Source organism: Xiphophorus maculatus, chromosome 9 (assembly GCF_002775205.1).
Source record: "Xiphophorus maculatus strain JP 163 A chromosome 9, X_maculatus-5.0-male, whole genome shotgun sequence".
Classification (NCBI taxonomy): domain Eukaryota; kingdom Metazoa; phylum Chordata; class Actinopteri; order Cyprinodontiformes; family Poeciliidae; genus Xiphophorus; species Xiphophorus maculatus.
The window spans coordinates 15043729-15064240 of record NC_036451.1 but is presented as its reverse complement, the minus strand read 5'-3'; the positions used below and the strand labels follow the sequence as shown (position 1 = coordinate 15064240).

General features: G+C 36.4%; 1 protein-coding gene across 1 annotated transcript in view; it reads left to right on the top strand.

Annotated features, from left to right (window-relative positions):
- LOC102219221 (xenotropic and polytropic retrovirus receptor 1 homolog) overlaps positions 1-20512 on the top strand; it is a 65195-nt gene that overhangs the window by 26110 nt on the left and 18573 nt on the right. Inside the window, exon 3 of the mRNA XM_005800527.2 lies at positions 16975-17076. Within this exon, the coding sequence (XP_005800584.1) occupies positions 16975-17076 (102 nt within the window). The remainder of the gene's footprint in view (positions 1-16974; positions 17077-20512) is intronic.

Here is a 20512-nt window from a genome sequence, read left to right as displayed (position 1 = left end):
TCTAATTATCCCCAATTGAGAAAACAGCCTAGTGTTATGCCGTCTTAACTTTGGATCGTTCCGCATTAGTTGAACCCCAAAGTTCATCTAATGCTTCAAAAGAAGTTTGCAACCTACAGTTTTTTTTCTACTCATTTAGTATTTTCTTTTACCAAATGAGCATTAACCAGACACAAGAAAGCTACAGCATGCCACTTATTTTTCACATTTTAAGTGTTTCGGTGTAGATTACACAGTGGTTGTTGTTTCTTTATTTCTCTCTTACAGCATAAATGCAGTAAAACATTGTCATTCTACCTGAACAAACCCCCAAAAGAAAGGTTTTATCCTCTTTGCCTTTACTGATGACATAAAGCAGAAATTCCACCTTAATTTATTTGATTTAATTGATATTTCTACAAAGAATATATTTCATTGCAATGCCCTGTATTATCCATTGTGAGTGACTAACAGAAGCAAGATTTCTCATGTTACGTCTTAGTTACCAAAAAAGCTTCACAATTTGCTGAGCTGAGATAAATTCAAGCATTTTCCCACTGTGTTTATGTCTGACTTAGTTTTAAAATGCCAAATCCTATACTTTTATAAATAAATATATTTCTTAAATTTTAAGACTGATATCTAGCTGTAATCATGGGGAATATATTAAGGCATTCAATACTAGGTTAATTTGTTCAGTAAGATGTTTTCTAATGAAATGTGGACTTTTTCATCACAAATTAACATTGTGTTTAAACCTCTTTAAATGTTGGACATTATAAAAGAGATGAAAGAGAGCCTATAGCTTGAAAAACAAGCACATGAATAGCACATGAAAGGGATGTTTCTTTCTAATAATTTTTAAATGAACCTTTAGTTTTATGAATGTCAGTTTCTTCTACAAATTTTTATCTTAAGTTAGAAAGAAGAGTTCTTTTAAAACCAACTTAGCCTCCAGTTTTGTTTTACATTATAAGCATTTCCTTTCCAGCCTTTGCCTGGTTTGTGTCTCTTAGTTCTTTGACTTCTGTCTATCCACTGTCCACAGGTCTAAGTCCGCTGCAATCACTCCTCTTTAGCCTGGCAGCCCACACAGGACCTTTGCACTGGCACTGCTTCGTCTTTACCCCATTGCAGGATCATTCACGCTAAACAAACAGCTGGGAGAAATGCTGGGCAGGAAATATCTGCTGAGCAGACTGATGTAATTCAGACTGTTTCTAGTCTCAGATGAAGTTACCAGAGCGTATCGCCTGAAGTCTGGATTTGCAGAAAGCAACATACAGGCCAAGACCCTTAAACTTGGTGAATGTTTATTATTCCTCTGGTTATGTGAATACAACAGGGTGATCATTTCGGAGAATATGCTGAATGTGTGTTTCTTTATTTTGTAGTACAGTTTGTGTTTACATGTGTGCCACTGCATGAGGACTGCATGTACTTTTCCTGGTCTCAAGCAGAACAGCTGTTTAAAGCACATTGTGGACGTCAGAGCTGCAGGGACGCATGTTGCAAAAACTCAGACCTCACACATGATTGCAAGTTAATGCAGTCCCTCCAGAAGCCTATAGGTCTACCAGTAAGTTTATTTCCTGAATTTGATCCAGTATCATACAAATGGATTTGTAAATAATGTTCTATAACACTTATGAACACTTAAATTAGATCTTAGGTATATTCACAGATGCTTCATTTTTTTCTGAATGTTTCCTAGTTTGGTTAATCTTCAAATTGTTCAGTAAATATAAGCCACAGTTCAGTACTTAACTTGGTTTTTGAGAAAAAAATTAATGTCAGTGTAAATGTCACTTATTTTGAGATGAAAATAAGCCACATAAGAACACGGAAAGATAAACAATCCTGTTAGTAAAGAGGCCCTAAGTAACAAGTCGTGTAAAGTAAGACAGTTTTAGTCTACTGGTAAAAATTTTTCTCACTCTGACTTGCACCATTTCATTTCATTTAGAGGTATTTTCATTTTACGAAGAAGTTTATTTCTGTTAGGAAATGAGAAAGATATCTATCAAAATCTGATTAAACTATTTAAACTATTCATATGTTAAAATTTCCTGTCAATTTTAAACACTTTTTTAACGTAGGTTGCTGGATTATTGCCCTAGCGCCACCGGGCTTAGCAGGTTTTCTGGGGTAAAACGCTGTTATCTGTTATTGTGTTTAAGACCACCAGCTGTACGCCTATACTTTAAAAGTATAGGCCTATACTTCAAAAGTATAGGCGTACTTTTGCCTTGTTGCACCTCCAGCTGCTGATACCTGTGGCTCCATGTGGGCTGAGACCGCCACATCCATCAAAATAAAGGTTGCATGTGTTGAGCACAGCTTTACTCTGTGGCATTTTAGGGTCCTTAAAGGACAATTGAAGCGCGCTGTAATGAATAACCCATCAGCTTTCCTGACGCTGCCAGCAGCCACAAGGGCACTATCTGTCGCATCCATCATGAAAGGGAGGGGTCACTCAGCAAACACACAGGTGTGTATGGACAAATAGGGAGGTTTTGTTTGAACCGCTTAGATGCTGTGTTTTGGAAGGAGGGCTAGAATCTAGGAACAGAATTGGTAATGGGGGGCGGGAAGATGATGATCAGGGAGTTAGAAGGAGAGATTGTCCTGGTCCAGAGGGGTTTAAGAGACACAAAGAGCTACAGCTCCCAGAGGACCGTCCTCCATCAGCCCACCCTGCATATATTACCAGCTTGATTACTCTCATGCTCCAGCCAGTGATGTAGCTATAATATATGTTCTCTTTCTCCCACACAAGGTTTTCACAAGCACGCTTACCCTGTGATCTGTCACATGACTGGTTCCCATGGTTATCTTGATATGTATTTTTCTCATAATTATTCTTAATTGCATTCTTTATCTTTGCATATCTGTTATTCTTTAACAAGACTGAAAAAGTGAAAAATGGCCGTTGTAATAAAATGTGAAGAATCTTGTTTTATTTATAAACATCCCTCAGTTTGCTAAAAAAAATTCCCCAGAGAGTTATGTGCTAAGATTGCAGAAGACAGTTTTATTCCAGTTTAATCATGATAATTATGCCATTATTGCACAGTGGCTTTACATAACTGATAATAATTACATCAAACATACTGATGACAAATTAGTTTCTTTTTTCTCAAATAACTTAAATACATGAACAGATTTTTTAAAATAAGAATACACACTCACAAACATTTCCAAGGTGACCTTCAATATAAAAGGATTTTTGTGTTTCTGTGCTGGGATTGCTGTTTTCTGAGTAACGTGTCAGTGATTGCCTAAAGGTTTTAAGGAAGCCACTGGAGATGTGAACCTTATTTCATATTTTTGTGAGCTGTCTTTGAGCAAATGGTTATATTTTTCCAAGCATATATTGGCTAAGAATAAAAATTCTGTCGATTTATTAACCTATCAAGCTTGTCTTGGATCATGTCTGTTTTACAGATGTTTTCTAGATGTTCTTATTGTAAGCCTGACTCTGGAGGAAGCACACACAATGTCTTGTCTCCATCTGTTACTCTTTCATGTCTTTTCATAACAAAGATCCAGTTTAAATCATATTCTGGGAAACAGGTTGTGCAATATTAGTTTTATTTTGCCATCAGTCATGGAGCAGTGTTTTTTCCTTCTCATTTCACAGTCTGTTGGTGTGTACTGCTCTCTTTCTTCTGCTCTCTGAGATTTACATCTAGCCTACACAGAGATCCCAGCATTGATTCTCTGCCACACAGAGATGTTGTTTGCAGTACAAAGGTACTGAGCAGACCTAATCAACACATATTGATTATTTTATGCTGACTGCCTATTTCATGTGCATTATTTTCTGTCCTGTATGCCTGCTGTGAATTATTTCTAAATTAGAATTTTTTTGGTTCAATCCTCTGAGGATGTAATGATTCCTGAAATATTTGTTTAAACACACATCTCAAATTGGGAATAAATTAGGAACAGTGGGATAGAATTTTATCAAACAATCAAGTCAGGCACATTCAATCATGTCACCATCACTGGGTCACAGATGTGAGGGTAAACACACATACAAACAAATAGGGAACACCTGCTCATTCGCATGCGTGCGCACAGTCACACGGTGATGGGAGAGCAATTGGCTGCAACAGAGGAGAGGCCAACTCCTGGAGTTGGTTGCTAATGGCTACAGGATCCAGGGGAGCAGGAAAAGATGTCGATAATGACAATGTCACTCCCAGCCAACCAGCTCCTGAAAGAAACAGGATACTTACTCAAACTGATTCAGGCCTATTGGTCCATTTTTAGTGTTCACACACACACACCTACAAGGATGCACAACTACACAATGAAATGGAGGAACAATTTTCTTCCAGCAAGGTAGCTGCGTGTTATTATAGCTGTCAGAAATAGGCTCTTCTCCAAAGGGCCTTTTTGGCTCTGGCTGCAGTGTTTGAATTGATTTTTCTTCCTTGGATAACTGAAAGTATTTTATCTACTATATTTAGCATGTCATTTCCCCGAAAAGGAATTAAGTTTTATGCAAAAATAGCACAAAAAAAATCCTGTTAACTGTCACCTGACCAAACTATGTTCAAGACTGTTCAGTGCGGTGAAAAGCATCTTTAAAGTTTTGTTTGCTTTTTCTTAGATGTAAGTGATTTAATATCAGACAAAGACAAGCTGAGTAAATACAAGATGTAGTTTATAAATTATTTAATTTTTCAAGAGAAAATTTCTATTGAAAGCTACAGTGCCCTACGTGACAAAGTGATTGTTTTCTGAACCTGATAACTGGTCTAGGCAACATTGACAGCGCAGAAGAGAGGTAACTAGTAATGACGTTTTGCCAGAACATCTCTAGAAGATATAAATCTGTAATTTGATCATATCACTCTGAAAAAATTTAGTTTATTTTCATTTCTTCAAACCGTTCAAAAATAGACTTGACTTGTTTATTTAGATTATGCTTGGGTTTTTGTTTACTACCTGCTGGAAGAGTTCTGTATGTGCTTTTAGGGCAATTTTGTTAGCCTGGCCACTTTTGGCAAAGTGGCCAGGCTAAATCTGAGTGAGTGTGACTAATTACAGTTAAAATATAATTGAACAACAATGACAGTTATATTTTCACATAAAGCCAGTTTAGTTAAGTTTTAATTCCTTAATTTGTTAATTAAATACTTTGGGTATGTTAGACTGATATTTATTTTGATTTGAATCACTTAAATGTGATAAAAACAAAAATAGGAATCACAACACTGGTCCAGCTGTAATTTCCATATCTAATATGTTAGCCTGTGTATTTTATTAAGTCTGTCTGGGTCAGTGGGTGATAATGGATGGTTCGGTTATGAAAGGAATAATTTCCTTACTCCATCCATCAGCACTGCTCCTTATTTACAGCAAGCAAAACCAAATTATGCCTGGGAGTATCAATGTAGTTTTCACTAAGCTGCATATTTAATCTAGAGTGTGAGTCTTACAGTTTTTATACAACCCAAAACTATGGGATGCATTCAGTCATAGTCGGTAAATTAGAAAATGCATTTCAATGAGGCTTATTTGCCAGATTAAAAGTAACTTTTTTTATGTAACTCTTAAGTAGGTATTAAACATACTTTTCATTAATTCTAGATTTCTGTATTTAAAATGTCTTTTGTACTTAGTCTGTTGTAATATTCTAATCTTTAATGAGGAGTTTTCATCAGCTGTAAGCAGAAAATTAATAGAATAAGCCTTTAAGCAATCAGTGTGTGATTAATGTTTTTTTTTTTTTTTGCATGTTTCACTTTTTATATAATGAAATTAATTAACTTTTCAATAATATTATATATCATTTCAGTTGGGCAGTTTTAATTTAGAGCCTTTAATATTTTTAGTAAATATTAGACAGATTCATCTGAGATGTCCATTTTCTCATGACACTTAATTTAGCCAGTGTAACAGCTGGCCCATCAGATTAAAATACCACAGAAGAAGATGATGTAAGGTTATGGAACTCTATTGGACAGTTCCAGTGCTCTGCTGTTTAAATTATTACATTATTTCCAGTGATAATAGAAGGCTAGATCTTTTTTTTTTTACTGCGACAGTAAGCTATGTAGTTCAGTGTAGTTTTCAGCAGGACTTTGATTCCCCTGCAATCTTTCACTTGCTGTTATTTTCCATGTGAGTGCAGTTAGGATATCACAGTCATTTCTTCCACTTGGTTTCCTGTAGATCAGCAGAACAAGCTCAATGAGGAGGAAAGATGAGAAGAAGAGTATCAGTGCACAAAGGAGATGAGCGTTCTGACATGAGCAGAAAGTAATGACGGGACAACAAAGGTAGAAGGATCGAAAAGAGATGCTAAATCGAAGGATTAGCACTTCCAGTCCTCCACCCCTCTCCAGCAAAGTGTTGCAATGAGGCATGAGCCAGATTTTGCTCTGATCTCTATTGACTAGATGATGATTAATATCAGTCACGTTTGCTGACGCTGAGAGCAGAACATAAACCTTATTGTTGTTCTAATGAGCCATGACCATGTAACTAGCCCTGACTAATGGGGTTAATCTGATGGTGGACAATCCTGAAAGAGATCTTTTAGACTTTCGATTATAAGGGAATATTTTAGCTCGTTTTCTTTTTTTTTATTTACTTTGGTTCTTCAGAGGAGTTAAATTTGGAAGAAAAACAAGTACTGACCTATTAAGTTAATGTTAACAGCTATGAGGACAGGTTTTCTTTTTTTGGCCAAAGGTTGTTGAGTCTGTGCTGCTGTCTTCATTTGTCCCCCTCATTGCATTAGGGAAATCATTTTGTAGCAGCAGCTAGATGTTTTGCATTCATAAGACCTGTACGACAGACCTCAGTTCAATGCATAACAGGCTCATACATATGCAAGCAGGGGCTGTGCAGTTAAGTGTTGATGTCTAATCATTTAGGGAAACAGGAATAGTCAAATACCAGTGACTACGCCATGAGTCAGATGGTGGAGTTTCTCTGTTTTACTGTGGTTGTCTCGTGCTTTTTTAAGACGCAAGTCTTAGGTTTAATACTGCAATTATTCATAAGCTCCAAGCTTGTTTTTAAAATGTTATTTATTTAATATACACCTGCATTTCAGATGTTAGCAAGTTTAAGTTAATCAAATTTAAAACATTTACTTCTCTTTTAAACACAGGGATATTGAATAGCATGACTTTTTTTTTTTTTTTTTTAAAGGTTTTATTGGCTCTAGTGGCCTTTATTTGATAGTTAATTGACAGGAAAGTGGGTAATGAGAGAAGGGGGAAGACATGTGGCAAAGGTCGCCAGGCCGGGAATCGAACCTGCGACAGCCGTGTCGAGGACTAAGGCCTCCTTATGTGGATTGTGCTTAACCCCTGCACCACCACAGCACATCCAATAGCATGACTCTTTGATGACAGATAATGTCATCAAGGATAACTGATAATAGAGAACAGCCCATTTATAATAGGCTAAACCTTAAGTGTTTAGCAGTAAAATGTAGTGCCAGAATACTGTACTCATCTCATCTAATAATTCAGAGATTAGTGTTTTTGTTATACCTTTGATCTGCCTGACATTTATACTAAAACTGTTTTAAAGTGTTCATTTCTGTAATACAGAAAGGTTTTATAGCTTTAGCTAAGCTAACTAGGCTATGATGACTTTAAAAATACCAAAGAAGTATTGTATCGCAGTATTAAAACAAAATGCATCATATTATCTGATTGTTTTATTTAACAAATAAATAACAAATGTCTAACAAATGTGTTGTTAAACAGCTCAAAACTGTGTGTCTTTTAATACATATCATGATAAAACATTTAAGGACTTGATTAACTGCTAGCTGGCAGTGTGTAGCATTAGGCTGAGGGTAGGGAGGGAAAACATCCAGGTATTCTCCATAAAGTATAAAAAACCTCTGCTCTGTTCAGCACACTCTCTTTTTCTCTGAGAACTTAATAAATGACTTAAGACCGTGGGATTGATAGGACAGAAAAAGTTGGGGATTTTGAAAACGTAACTTGTTAACCTTGGTATACCTTGGTACTGGTAACTGAAAGTTTGCCTAAATATATCTGATTACACTTCCTATAAAGTAGCAAAGTTCAAGTTCAGCATTGTATTTTAAATTGAGAAAAATATTACTAAGTATAAAAATGCTTTTGCATCTTTATGATTTAAAAAAGTGTCAATTTTTAATTGACATTAGAGGTATCCGCTTGTATTATTCCTACAGAATGTTTCCGCAGTAACGCTTCCTTTTAAAACAGCTGGAAACAGATCTGTTAAAGAAAATTAGATTTTCCTTGGTTATTATATTATGAGAGATCTGAGCAGTATGTGAGTTTGCATACTAAGACACTGATACTTGCCCATATCCTTCGTTAGACTTCTGCCAGCCATAGCAGACTATAGGATATGTAAAATTGATGATAACTATCAGATTAGAGGAGACAACACTGATGTGGCTGAGGATGCAATTACATTTAATACACACTAATCAAAAGTTAGTTGAATTGGAATAGATATTACAGCTCCCGTGTCATAACACTTTAGTGCATAACATCTGCACAGCAGAATTTATTGCTAAATATGTATTTTAATGTTCTAGATTTCACGGCCGCAGATTGTCTCACAAAGTTTGAGAGATGTGACTGAAGCTAAAATGTCCTGGTGATCGTTTCAGTGAATGAGATGAATCAGAATTTATTTCAAACTGTTATCAGTTTGCCTTTTTCATTCAGTCCGTATCTACCTGGAGAGAGATGCAGGAAGTCAGTGAGGGTCTCAGAAAAACAGTTCAGATCTTCAAGGCCCTGTTCAGTGCCGTGAGGAGAGCGAGAGAAAGGTCTGGGCCAAACTTTCCCCTCGTTCTGTCTGTCAGAGATAAAACTTCACAGCAGCAGCTTTGGAAATTAAGGAGCAGCTGAGAAGAAAGGAGAAAGAAAAAGAAAGAAACAGATAAAAAAACAAAATGGAGAAGAGCGATTCAGACGATGCATAGAGGGACTTTGGTGTTTTCCTTTCCTCAGAAGATGTTGGCAGCATTAATTAACTTTTACTTCTTCATCAATGCTGTGCCATTTGTTTGAATCTTACATTGCATGGTCCATTTTTGTCCTCTGTCAGCTTTTACTTCTATCCCAACTTTATTCCTATTCTCTTATACTATATCCATTTAACCTGCTCTTCACTTTGAACCCCTGCACATTTAGGCTTTCATTATGTTTCAACCACAGTGCTCTATGTTTCAGTAGGATGCTGCCCTAAATGTGCGTCTATTAGTTTAACAGACTTTTCCCCAGTCTGCAGAGTGTGTATATTGAAGCTCAGAAATGATAAGGGAAATCTTAATAAGATGTGGTTTGAAAAGACAGACACACTTAGCATGCTGTCCTCTGTAACTCGGTTGTCATGTATTGTTTTGCAGGAGACATTATGGAGAAAACAAGCCTTCGAAAAACATGACCCATTTCAATGTTGCTCTCAGAAACTTTGCCTGTTAGAGTAATTGTGGGAACTTTATTTGAGCTCTAATTTGGGTAATTGCTGCAGAGAGAAAACATTTCCATTTTTTATATGTATTCAGCTCCATTATTCTGAATGAGGAAGCAATTTTAGGAGATGCTTTTTGAGACATTTTTAAAGTACTACAACTCCACTTTATTTCTCCTTGTCTTTGATTATTATTTGCTGATTTACTGACTCAATGTCAACAGTAGCAGTCTACAATTTGACAGAAGAAACACCAATAAATTGAATGTTGACTGAACAATTTTCAGCTTGTTTGACCTGACCAGTGACTAGTCAGACAGAAACTGAAGATCTTTTTCTGAACAGTAAACGAATGATGCTTACCTGCTATCATATGTTACTGACAAGATGATGTATGGATATTGTTGAGAAGACTCAAATGAACTATTTCAGTATCTGTAAGCTTTAAAAGATGAAGTCAAAGAAAACTCAAAAGCTGTAAGCTATTTTAAAGGAATGTATTTTTTTTACATGTCGACACATTTCTGAGAATTAGAGAAACAAAAATACTTCAGCAGATAACAGGAAGGCTGAATGCAGCACAGGAAGCTCAGTTTTATTTTTTGAGTTCTCTTCATTTTTCTATTAACATGGAGAATTTGGTCATTAATAATTAGTTGTTTGCAGGTCTTTCTTTATAAGAAGGTGTATAATTTAAAAGGTCGAGCTCGAAAGTAAGGACATCAGTAACTTTCTTAAACCTGCCATTAGTTACTACAATGGAGCTGAGCTGAAGTTGACTAACATGTAAAAGCAGCGAAGTCACACTGTGGAGCTGAAACACTCATTTAAACTGATAAAATTCACAATATGCTAAACTGATAAGATTATTGTAAATTAGATCTATATGGATTATTTCTTATTATCCACATAGATCTTAAATTTAGTTGTCAATTAAACTTAGTGAAACTTGCAGAGATACTGTTTACAACTATTCTTTTCTCATACACACAATATGGCATTACTATTGCTCATAATATAAATAATAATGGCAAGAAGGCTAGAAAAAATATTTTAATTTCTGTTCTCATGGCTTTTTGTAGTTTGTATTTCCTAAAGACATGATTGGTTTAAAACTCTATAGGCCTATCAAACCTTTCCAAAAAGCAGAGATCAGAAATTGGCCAACATAATTCTGTGCATCTATCATTTTGAGCATATTTAATAGAAAATCTATGAGCTTTGCATGGGCAACAAGACATTAAATTGTGCTCACACCTGTTTGTTTTTTTCCCCCCTGTACCTGAAATGTAAAAATAGCCAAGGAGTCTGTCATCTGATAAATTAAAAATAACAGTTTTTTTTACAACATGTAATTATTTTACATAGAGGCAGTTGCTTGTATCATATTCTTCGAAAGAGTTTAGTCTTAATTTAACCTGGTGCTTGGTCATCTCAAGTGTTGTTGATATTCCTTCGCTTGCTTATACGTTTCAGGTTCCACCATGTCTATCAGCATCTGAAGTTGTGCAGTGATTTGAAATTCTCTCCATCCAGTTACAACTTTTGTCTCTGTCTCTTCCTGTATCACATTTCCACTTGTATTCCACCTTCCCTCTGTCTGTTAGACTCTTATATAATTTTCCAGTGTGTTTGGGTGTTGGGTCTTTTCCCTGTGGTTCCTAGGATAATCTCACACTCCATCTGGCCTCATGCCTCTACTCTTTTTTTATTCAAACGGCTGCTGGTAATTTGCCCATCCCATGTGTCTCTTACGTTCTTTCCCTTTCGCTCTTTCGCTCATCCGCCAACACAACTAGCAAAACAAATATATTTAGCTCCTCTCTGGATATGTTGGACATAGGATTCTGTTCACTATTTGATATCTCTTCTTAGTTCAGTTTTTTTTTTCAAACTGCTGTGCTTGCATCCTTGTTGTACAAACAGTATACAATGTATTGGGAACAACAGTGGCTCTTCATCCTGCCTCCGGTCATGTTTGGCTGGCATCCTAGCCCAGAGAGTGTGCATTCTTAATGCTCCCCTGGCCTCGATGAGAGAGATGATTGGTAGAATTAATTGTGGCTGGAGGGCTGAATGGGAATAAGTGAGAAAAACAGGCGTGATGGAGGAAAGGGGGCGGCTGGGGGCTGGTATTCGTGTTGCATTCACTTCCTTAAAGCCTGCCAGTGGAGGAGATCCAGTTTATTTTCCTACATTCAGGTCTTTGGTCCCTCTAGATTAATATCAGGCCTGAATGAAGTCAATCCTATTCTCTTTTATAGCTCCGTTTGTCTTTCCCTGTGATTTAACACCTGTGGGCTTGCAGGGGGGAGATAACAGCATTTTCTACAGCAACAATCATAATGTAATGGCCTGCTCGCTTCCCCTGAGAATAATGTTATCTGAGAGGTGTCATTAAATGGGATTAATAGGCCTTAAAATCAGGGACATACAATTTGTGTAGGGTGTTTTCATGTGTATGATTGTTTTACCAGACTGTAAAGAAATATATCCTGTGTTCACCCTCTAGTGTAATGAAAGATTACATTTGAGATTCAAACAGAGGAAATCATTCCTTCTTTTAATTAAGCATATATTTTCATTAATGGTAAAAGCATTTTTTTTTAAATATCATTACAGGAATTTTCCAAATGAAAAGTTTATCATATTGTAGTTCAGATTTGTCCAGTTTGTTGATGTCTCCAAATCCTTCTCCTGGTCAGCAGGTTTAAGGGTCGGTGGATTTATATGGTAGTTTTTATGGGGTCGCTTCACAGAACGCCTGTATAGGAATATAAAAAGCTGGGGGGTGGGGAGTGTGTGTGTGTGTGTGTGTGCGTGTGTGCGTGTGTGTGTGCGTGCGTGCGTGCGTGTGTGCGTGCGTGCGTGTGTGCGTGAACTGTTTCGGGGGTGAGTGGAGTGGGTTCTGGGGAAGCTGTCTCATCATTTATTTATACAATCTACAGAAGAAGGGGTTAGCGGAGAGAGGGAGGCTGCCGTCTACAAGCCGCTCTGGGAATACTGTAGGTCAAGAGTTGTTTTTCTAGCTACCAGCACAATTCTTTGTCTGAAAAAAAAGTGAAGCTCCCAAATAAGCACAACATACTCTAATGTTTGTAATGCATTTCTTCTCCAAATATCTGTTTTTTAATGATGCAGAGTTTCTCGTTCTTGATGTCCTATGGATCCTGTTGTTATTATATTTCGTCTGAATATTCCTATCAGACATGGTACACAGTTTAAACATTGTGACCTTGAACACAACAAGTATCATTTTCATCACTTATTCTGTATATATATTGATGGGTGGAATTAGGTTGACTTTTTTAAAATTTCAAACTCTCTAAACTTTCTGTTAATTAGCTCAAGTAATAAAAATAAAAAAATCCCCAAATTTTACTTCTAAACATTAAAGATTTTCAACAATAAAGAATCACCTGAATAATTTATCAGCCTGTTTGGAAGTGAGACAAAATGGGCCCTATAGTTGTATGTCTGTATATTATAGTCATTAAATGTTGGTAAATATAATTACAACATATTGATTTTTTGTCTTTATTAATCTGGATAAAATATATTCTTTATAAATCAGTAGGTTCAATGTTGGAATTACACACTCCTACAATAGTAACAGGCTGTTTATTCCCGACTACTGTATTAAATCTTTCTGTCACACACATGCAAGACTAGAGCTTCCATTACCTTTAAACAGTGGCTGGAGGAAATGCTGCAGGGTTCCTCTTTGTTGCTCTGCTGTCTGAATGTCAGGTTGGCTCCAACTATCCTTCTGCAGACAGCCAAGGATGTCATTTACATCTCAGAATAGTGTTGAAAATTATTACTGTATCATGCAGAAGTCTATAAAATACTATATTTCTGGTTTAAGTTTCTGTTGGATATTGTTCCTTATATGACTTTAAACTCATTTTGCGAAGATTGCTGAACTTGTGAAAGTTGTCTCTGCCCTCATTTCTCCAGAGAAGAGATAATGAGAAACCATGCTGTTTGACATGACAGAGACTCTCCCTCCTCAGTTTACATGTCGAATTATCTTTGGGAAGGAAACCAAAATGCTGACTTCTTCTCCAAAATGCACAGAATTTACGCTAATGAGGTTTAGATCTTTCTCTTTGTTTGCAGTGAGATTTTTTGGTGCTGTAAGTATAAGGAGTGTGAGGATTAGAAGAGGTACATCTCTATGGCTGCTCTAATAATTTGTCAGTGAGGTTTAATTGAAAACAAAGAAGTAGGGGTGGAATCATAGATAAACTGTCACCTTCATTGTTCTCATTGGACTCACAAATATAAAAATATAATTTTATTAAAACAAAGAGATGTGGGTACATTCTGTGTCTAAGTAATGATACTGATGTATTCCTAAGTGTGCCAGCAATCTAACAATGATACATGTATTCATACCAAAGAATTTTGTTACAGCCCATACGGTGCAATAAGACATGTGTACCAAGCAATTAAAGCCGTAAAGTAAACTTTTACCCATTCGGAGCGTTTTTGTATGAAACTAAAGCACATAATTTTACGTTCCAACTTTAAAAAATGAAACCTAAATGTGATGGAAAAATTACAATAAGGTCACATCTGCTAGTCATGTTATATGAATGATTGTGAACTCTCACCAAAAGAACTATTTGGGTTACATGAAGAAGGTTGGAAGTTGTTTTCTACAGCTGCATCAGAACCAGACTGTCTCGCCCCTTGTTGTTAATTCTTTATCCTTGGTATAAATGTGTTGTCTCTGCCTGACAGAGCTTTTCATCCAGACCTGCTTCGTTACTGATTGTCCTACAAGCTCTCTGTATTGTGCTCAATATATGAATAAACCTGATTGAGTGATTTCACCTGAACAGTGCTTGGAAATAGTTTTTTTTTCCAACACACTAAACAAAGCAGAGCTTTAATAAAGTCTGTTTGAACTTTAAATCAACAATTGAGTAAAAAAGGTGGACCAAACCAAAGATTTACTTCAGCATTTTTCAACAGCAATGAGCTAAACTTGATTACTCACCTGGGATAGTCATTGAGTGAATCATTTTGTAGTTCCTCTTACACAGTTTCTTTAATTGCAATGTTTGGTATAGATTTTTAATGTTCCACTTTTCTCTGCCTCTTATTCTATGCTTCATGCTTCACTGTTGTTTCAGGGTTTTCATTAGCTGTGTAACCTTTTTACTTTGAATTACCTCACCGTATGCTTGTTGCCTGCAGGTCTGACCAAAGCAGTGTATTAGCCCATCAGTCATTGTGTCAGGCTGCACTGGCCAGCCAGGTGCTCGATCACTTTGCCTAAACAGCTAATGTTTGCCAGCCGATCGTTTAGAAGTATAAATGTGGTTCCTTCCATGCCATCATCCATCCAACCACCTGAAACAGCCTGACATTCAGTGTGGCAGAGAGCAGATCCTCAGGGGCTGTAGAGCACTGAGTGCACCTGTGTAGCTGTGTCATACTGAAGAATACATCTGTAAACTGATATTTAGAGTTAGAAAAATTAATTGTTAAAATGAGCATTGAGATTTCTACCATTTCATACTTTCTATTTGTTCTTTAATTCATTTTACTATTGTTTTTGCAAATCACTCCACTTTATACCCTTGTTCTGTTTTTTGTTTGTTTCTTTAGATCAAAAAGTATTATTTTGTGCTTCAATTGACTGATTTTGACAAAAGTGAAGCAAATTCTTTTTGTTTCCTTGGATTTCGCCCTTAAGTCTTTCGTATTTCAGTCAGTATTGGAGATATCAGAATTAACATTTATCTCAGCTTTTTGTAGACTTTTGTCTTTGTTGCAAGAACACTTTTAAGCCCCTTACAGGTTTGTAGTCCTGAGTCAGAGAGTAGTTTCAAACTGCATACTGAATTGATCTTTACAATGTACAGTTGGGTATTGTTTTTCCTTGGAATGATTATTTGACTACTTAAATCAATAAAATACAGAATTCCTTTTTAATCAGCACCTGTGTGTATAACAGCAGTCGTTATTGCATTTAAATTTTAGACGTATAGGTTGGATAACTGAGATGTTAACATTTATAAAACTAATCTCAATATCTTTGTGTAGTTTAGGATTACTTTGTGTGATATGTTCTAATAAATATTTTACTATTTGATCACTTAAAATTCACTCCTTTTTTGTGTTTTGAGTAAAAAAAAATCATTTTGAATAAAACTCATTGATTATGATTTGGTATCAAAAACTCTGAGTTGGTTTATAATTATTACTCATTATGTTATATTGCTGTATTTATGATGAAACATTTGATGATTCAAAGGTTGCTTAAAAGACAATTGCAGGTACTTATTTGTACATCATATGTATGAATCTGCTATTTTACAGTGGGTTTCCATTGGCTGCATGTTAAGCTCTGTCAGGTGTTGGGTAGCCTGTTGTGAATGAGGCAGAGAATTGTTTGAGACAGCGCATCAATACTGATTGAATTGGCATGTCCTGAAAAAGACAAGGAGGGTTTATTCAGACATGGAGAGGCAGGAAGAAGCTGTTGATCTAATTCAGACTTGAATGAAAGTCTGCTTGCCTGAGGTTTTCTGAACTCTTAAAGGAATACTCAGAGTTACAGAAGGATTGGCTATTTAGGTCACTTAATCATTAATGAATGCCTTGAAAGCAAAACAAGTTACTTGCTCAACACTATCCCATTTTGGATATTTAATGTACTATTAATAAAGTGGTAGAGATGACATGGCCAAATGTAGTAACAGTAGTTGGATTGCAGTTGGAGAACTACAAACTATTAATATTAAAAAGTATTAGCTAATCTGCCTTCATTTACATTTGAACACCAGTGGGATCCCATTCTTAATCTGTAAAATTTGCAGTTTTACCTCTTTTGGGAAGGCTTTCCAATAAGTTTATAAGTGTGTTTATTTCTGGCAATCATTCTAAAAGTGCGTTTGTGAGGTGAGACACTGATGTTGGCTCTCAGTTTCACCTCTTATTCATCCAAAAGGTGTTTTGTTTGGACAGTGGAGACCTTTTTACGCCAAACTCACTCATTCACAAGTTTATGAACCTTACTTTATACACAAATGTCTTGGAAAAGGAAGGGGCCGTAAGTACGCTGTCCCCACAAACTTTAGAGCATAAAATAGTACAAAATTTGTAGTCAGTTTGTATTGACTTGAATGTCTCCACTACTCTAGAGTTTATTGGCAAGATGCTTTACACTACTCCATCTGACATTTTGGTATGCAATTGGTGATGTAAGGCTTGAATGGTTCTTGTACATAGATATAGTGTAAAACACTATTACATTAGATTACATTAGACTTCTCATCACATCTCATCTCATTCTTTTCAAAATGTCTTAATATGGTTTCATCCTTCAGCATCTCTCAGCTGAAGGAAGCTTAGTTAATATAAACTAAGCTTTCCCACCTCCCCAGTGTTTGTGGGTTCTGTGTTATGTGAAAGCTATAGATGAATTATGAAATGTTATAGTCTCTCACACATACTTGTTTCCTTGGGGGAAAAAAGTCAATAATCTTCTGTCTGCTTCTTTTTTGCTTTTTGTTCCAGTCACAGATGAAGACACAGTGAAGCGATACTACGCTAAGTTTGAGGAGAGGTTTTTCCAGAACTGTGAGAAAGAGCTTCTGAAAATCAACACGTTCTATTCAGGTACCACTTTACTCCACAAATTCTCTGGGTCATGAAGATAAATAAATCAGTTGAGCCTTTTTTTGGAATGTGAATTTGACCAAGTCTCATTTTGGTTTGCAACAGGTTACAAGTTATAAATGTAAATAGTTTTTTTTACAAATAGAAAATCAAGCTCCTGGCTGCTCAACACTGGAAAATTTTCAAAGCTTCTGCTTTTATAAAGGGGCTTGCTTATGATCAGCTAATAAAGTGTAATTTTTTGAGCTGCTGAGACAAGCAACTTTAGATCTGATACAGGCTCTGGTAATTTTTTATTATGGCTATAACATCAAAGTTTATGTTTAACTTTGGAGCAGAAATAAAAGTACATTTGATTCATATTGACATCAGATTTGTCGCTGTAAAAGAAATTGTCACTGTAGCCATACCTTATAGTTTCAAATAAACATACTGCAAATCAGAATGAATCCAATCAGCCTGATCAATTACATTCCCTATAAAAAGTATTTATTCCCTTGGATGTTTCACCCTTTTATTTTTTTTCTTTGACAAATCAATCATGATCAACAAAATGTGTTTTTGTTATTAAAAAAAAATACTAAGAAAAACATTAAACATAGGAATAAAATGTTATTTCTTTAACAACAGTTGTATTTGATTTAGTGAAAGCCCTTCTTCTACCCCAGAAGAAAAAAATTGCATACAGCATAAACATTTGCACAGAGTGTATTGAAAGTCACAATTAAATTATGACTCTTGCACAAGGGTTTGTAAACAGTTTCATTACTTGGGATGCAAGGAAAAAATATTGCTAGATATTGCTAGATAACACTGGGTTTAGTCTTAGTCATTAGACTGAACAGGTCACTAGCAGTCATGCTTACGGGAGAAAGCATGCATGTATTTCAAGAAGCAAGTGAGACTGCGTGTGTGCTGTGTAACCTGAGATGTTCTCCATAATATATTCTGGTACCAGACGGGTACTTCTAGAACTTGAGTTCATGGAAATGTGTCTGCAGTAAAGGCAGACGCTGCCTCCTCCTTAGGCCATCTGCGAAACTGCGTCCTGAGGTGGGTCAGCGCAGGGACAAGGTTAACTGGGAAGATTGTCCCAGCTCATAACGATGGGACATTACAGGCTGATTGATGGCAAAAGCAGTAAAATGAGTATAAGTCACTCAGCTCATAGTTAGAAAGATGCTTTGTTACTGAAGTAATGGAAGTCTTTCTTTCCCAGCAGAGTGGAGTAGCCCATTTAGCAATATAATAACTTGCAAACTTATGTGGATTAAGAGGACCTGCATTAAAGTACATTTTACTATTTAGGTCCATTATCTACTATGGATGATTACAGCAAAAGTTTGGTGCTTTTTATAAGTAATGTGCTGGTTAAACCTTCATAGGAGCAGAGCAATGTTGAATCTTAGAGATTTTAAAAAGAAAAAGCAGTAACGGATACATCCTCTTCATTTTAGCGCAACAGCAGGGGGGGTCATGCTATATCAGTATTAGAGTTGTTCGCTGTATCTTCAGCAGGCAGTTCGTTTGACGAGGGTAAATGTTTAGCATAAAAACATTATTTCACCCAGTTTGTTTACTATCAACACAGAAGGAGGAAAGAGGAAAGGCCACAGTTTTGCCCAGCAAGTGCGTTTATCTCATATCTGTTGGGGTGTGTGCGTGTGTGCTTGTGTGTATGTGTAGCTATTTAAAAAGGATTTCAGGGTTGATTGAACCATAGAGAGATGGAGATAAATGTGTGCTGACTTTACATGAACAACCTGCCTCCACATCGCTCTTTATGTCTGTATCTCCCTCTGAAAGGGGTCCTTGACCTCTTAAAGCCATTCTACTGCATTGCGCTAAAATCCTGACTGTTGGACTGCAGGTTCAATATTGTATGTTTCACAATCCAGGAAGAGGACTAAATTTTGTCAAAATTTGCAGTTGTTTTATTATTACAAATATTCACCTTGTGTGTGTTTCCAAACTGAGGTCGAATAAAATGGTTCACTCAACCCACTTTAGTTGAAATTTGAACCACCAGCTGCAAGGTTCATTAGCCACATAGATAATGTCTTCTGTTTTTCTCCTTCACTCCAGACTCCAGGTTTACTCTAAATCTGCTTTCAGAGGGCACTGGGTGTACTGGCTTCTCAAAGCCTCCTTTTGTTGTCATGAATTGTTATTACGGATTGCACAGTTCAAGCAAGAGGATTACCAAGAATATAGTTGTCAATAAAGAGCCGTGGCATTCCTGAGAGGGAGGTAGTGTGATTGTGTGTCAGGGTGAGTTCAAGCAACAAAGCATGAAAGTCACCAGTGAGCCTTCAGCATCAGCAGTGTGACTTTATTAATTTAAGGACGGGTAGGAAGCCGCTGTAGCCTTGATTTCCCAGACTGTCAGGCTGACTGCATGAGTCATAACATAATATGTGTGTTGTTTTCTTGTCTGCTGTTGCATACATAACCTATTTTCACCACTGTCTGATGTTAAATCTGACTTCCAGTCTTAGGTCAGTTAGGATTACCATATTAATTTCAAAATGTTTTTGTTTTGTAAAGTAAACTTGTTTAATGGCAGAGATTTTTTTCAGTTCAAAAGATTACATACATTAACATTTCGATCCCTTCAAATAAAGAGAAAATCCTCATAATGATAGGTTTAGTAACATTTTAGTTAATTGGAGGCAAACCTGTGGATGCATTTTATGACAACACCTCAAACACATCGCCTTAACCGACATGGAAAAATACAAAACTCTCCAAGGTTTCAGTAAGAGAAGTCTGGTTTAATTTTGAGGCACCTGAAGGTGTCAGGTTAATCTTTTCAACCACTTAAATGCAAGTATGAACACCAGGAGAATCTCCAACCATCTTCAGGAAACAGACAGGTTCTGTCTAGAAGCATGTTTTTGAGGACAAAAAATATACTGGAAAGAGTGAAGTAACATATCAAGGCGTTAGATGGGATGTTAAAACTTGGGCACACATGGGTGCAAATAAACAATGACTCCAAGCACAAAATGTCTCAGTTACATCGTTTTTGTCTGGAGGACTGGACCAAAATTCAATCAAACCACTGCGAGAAGCTTGGAGAAGGATACCCAAAACATTTGACTCTAGTCATACAGGTTATAAGGAACTATGTTACTCCTTTGAGGAAGTGTTAACCTATCTTTGACCCAGAAAGTGGTTCCTCACTCTCTATGCAGCTTTCACATGCCATCTCAGCCCATGTGCTTATGTTTCCTGGAAGTAACTGGAGAGAAGAGGATTTTAAGATGAACATGTTCCCCATTACTCGGCAAATTCTTGTAGCTTCTTGATGCTCTTTGAAGAAACCTTTCCTCAGCATTTGGAACAGCTGAAACGTCTCCTTTTTAATAAGTACCAGATTTCTCAATGTTTCTATATTGTTGGTTTTAGTTTATTACTTCATCTTTCTGATAAG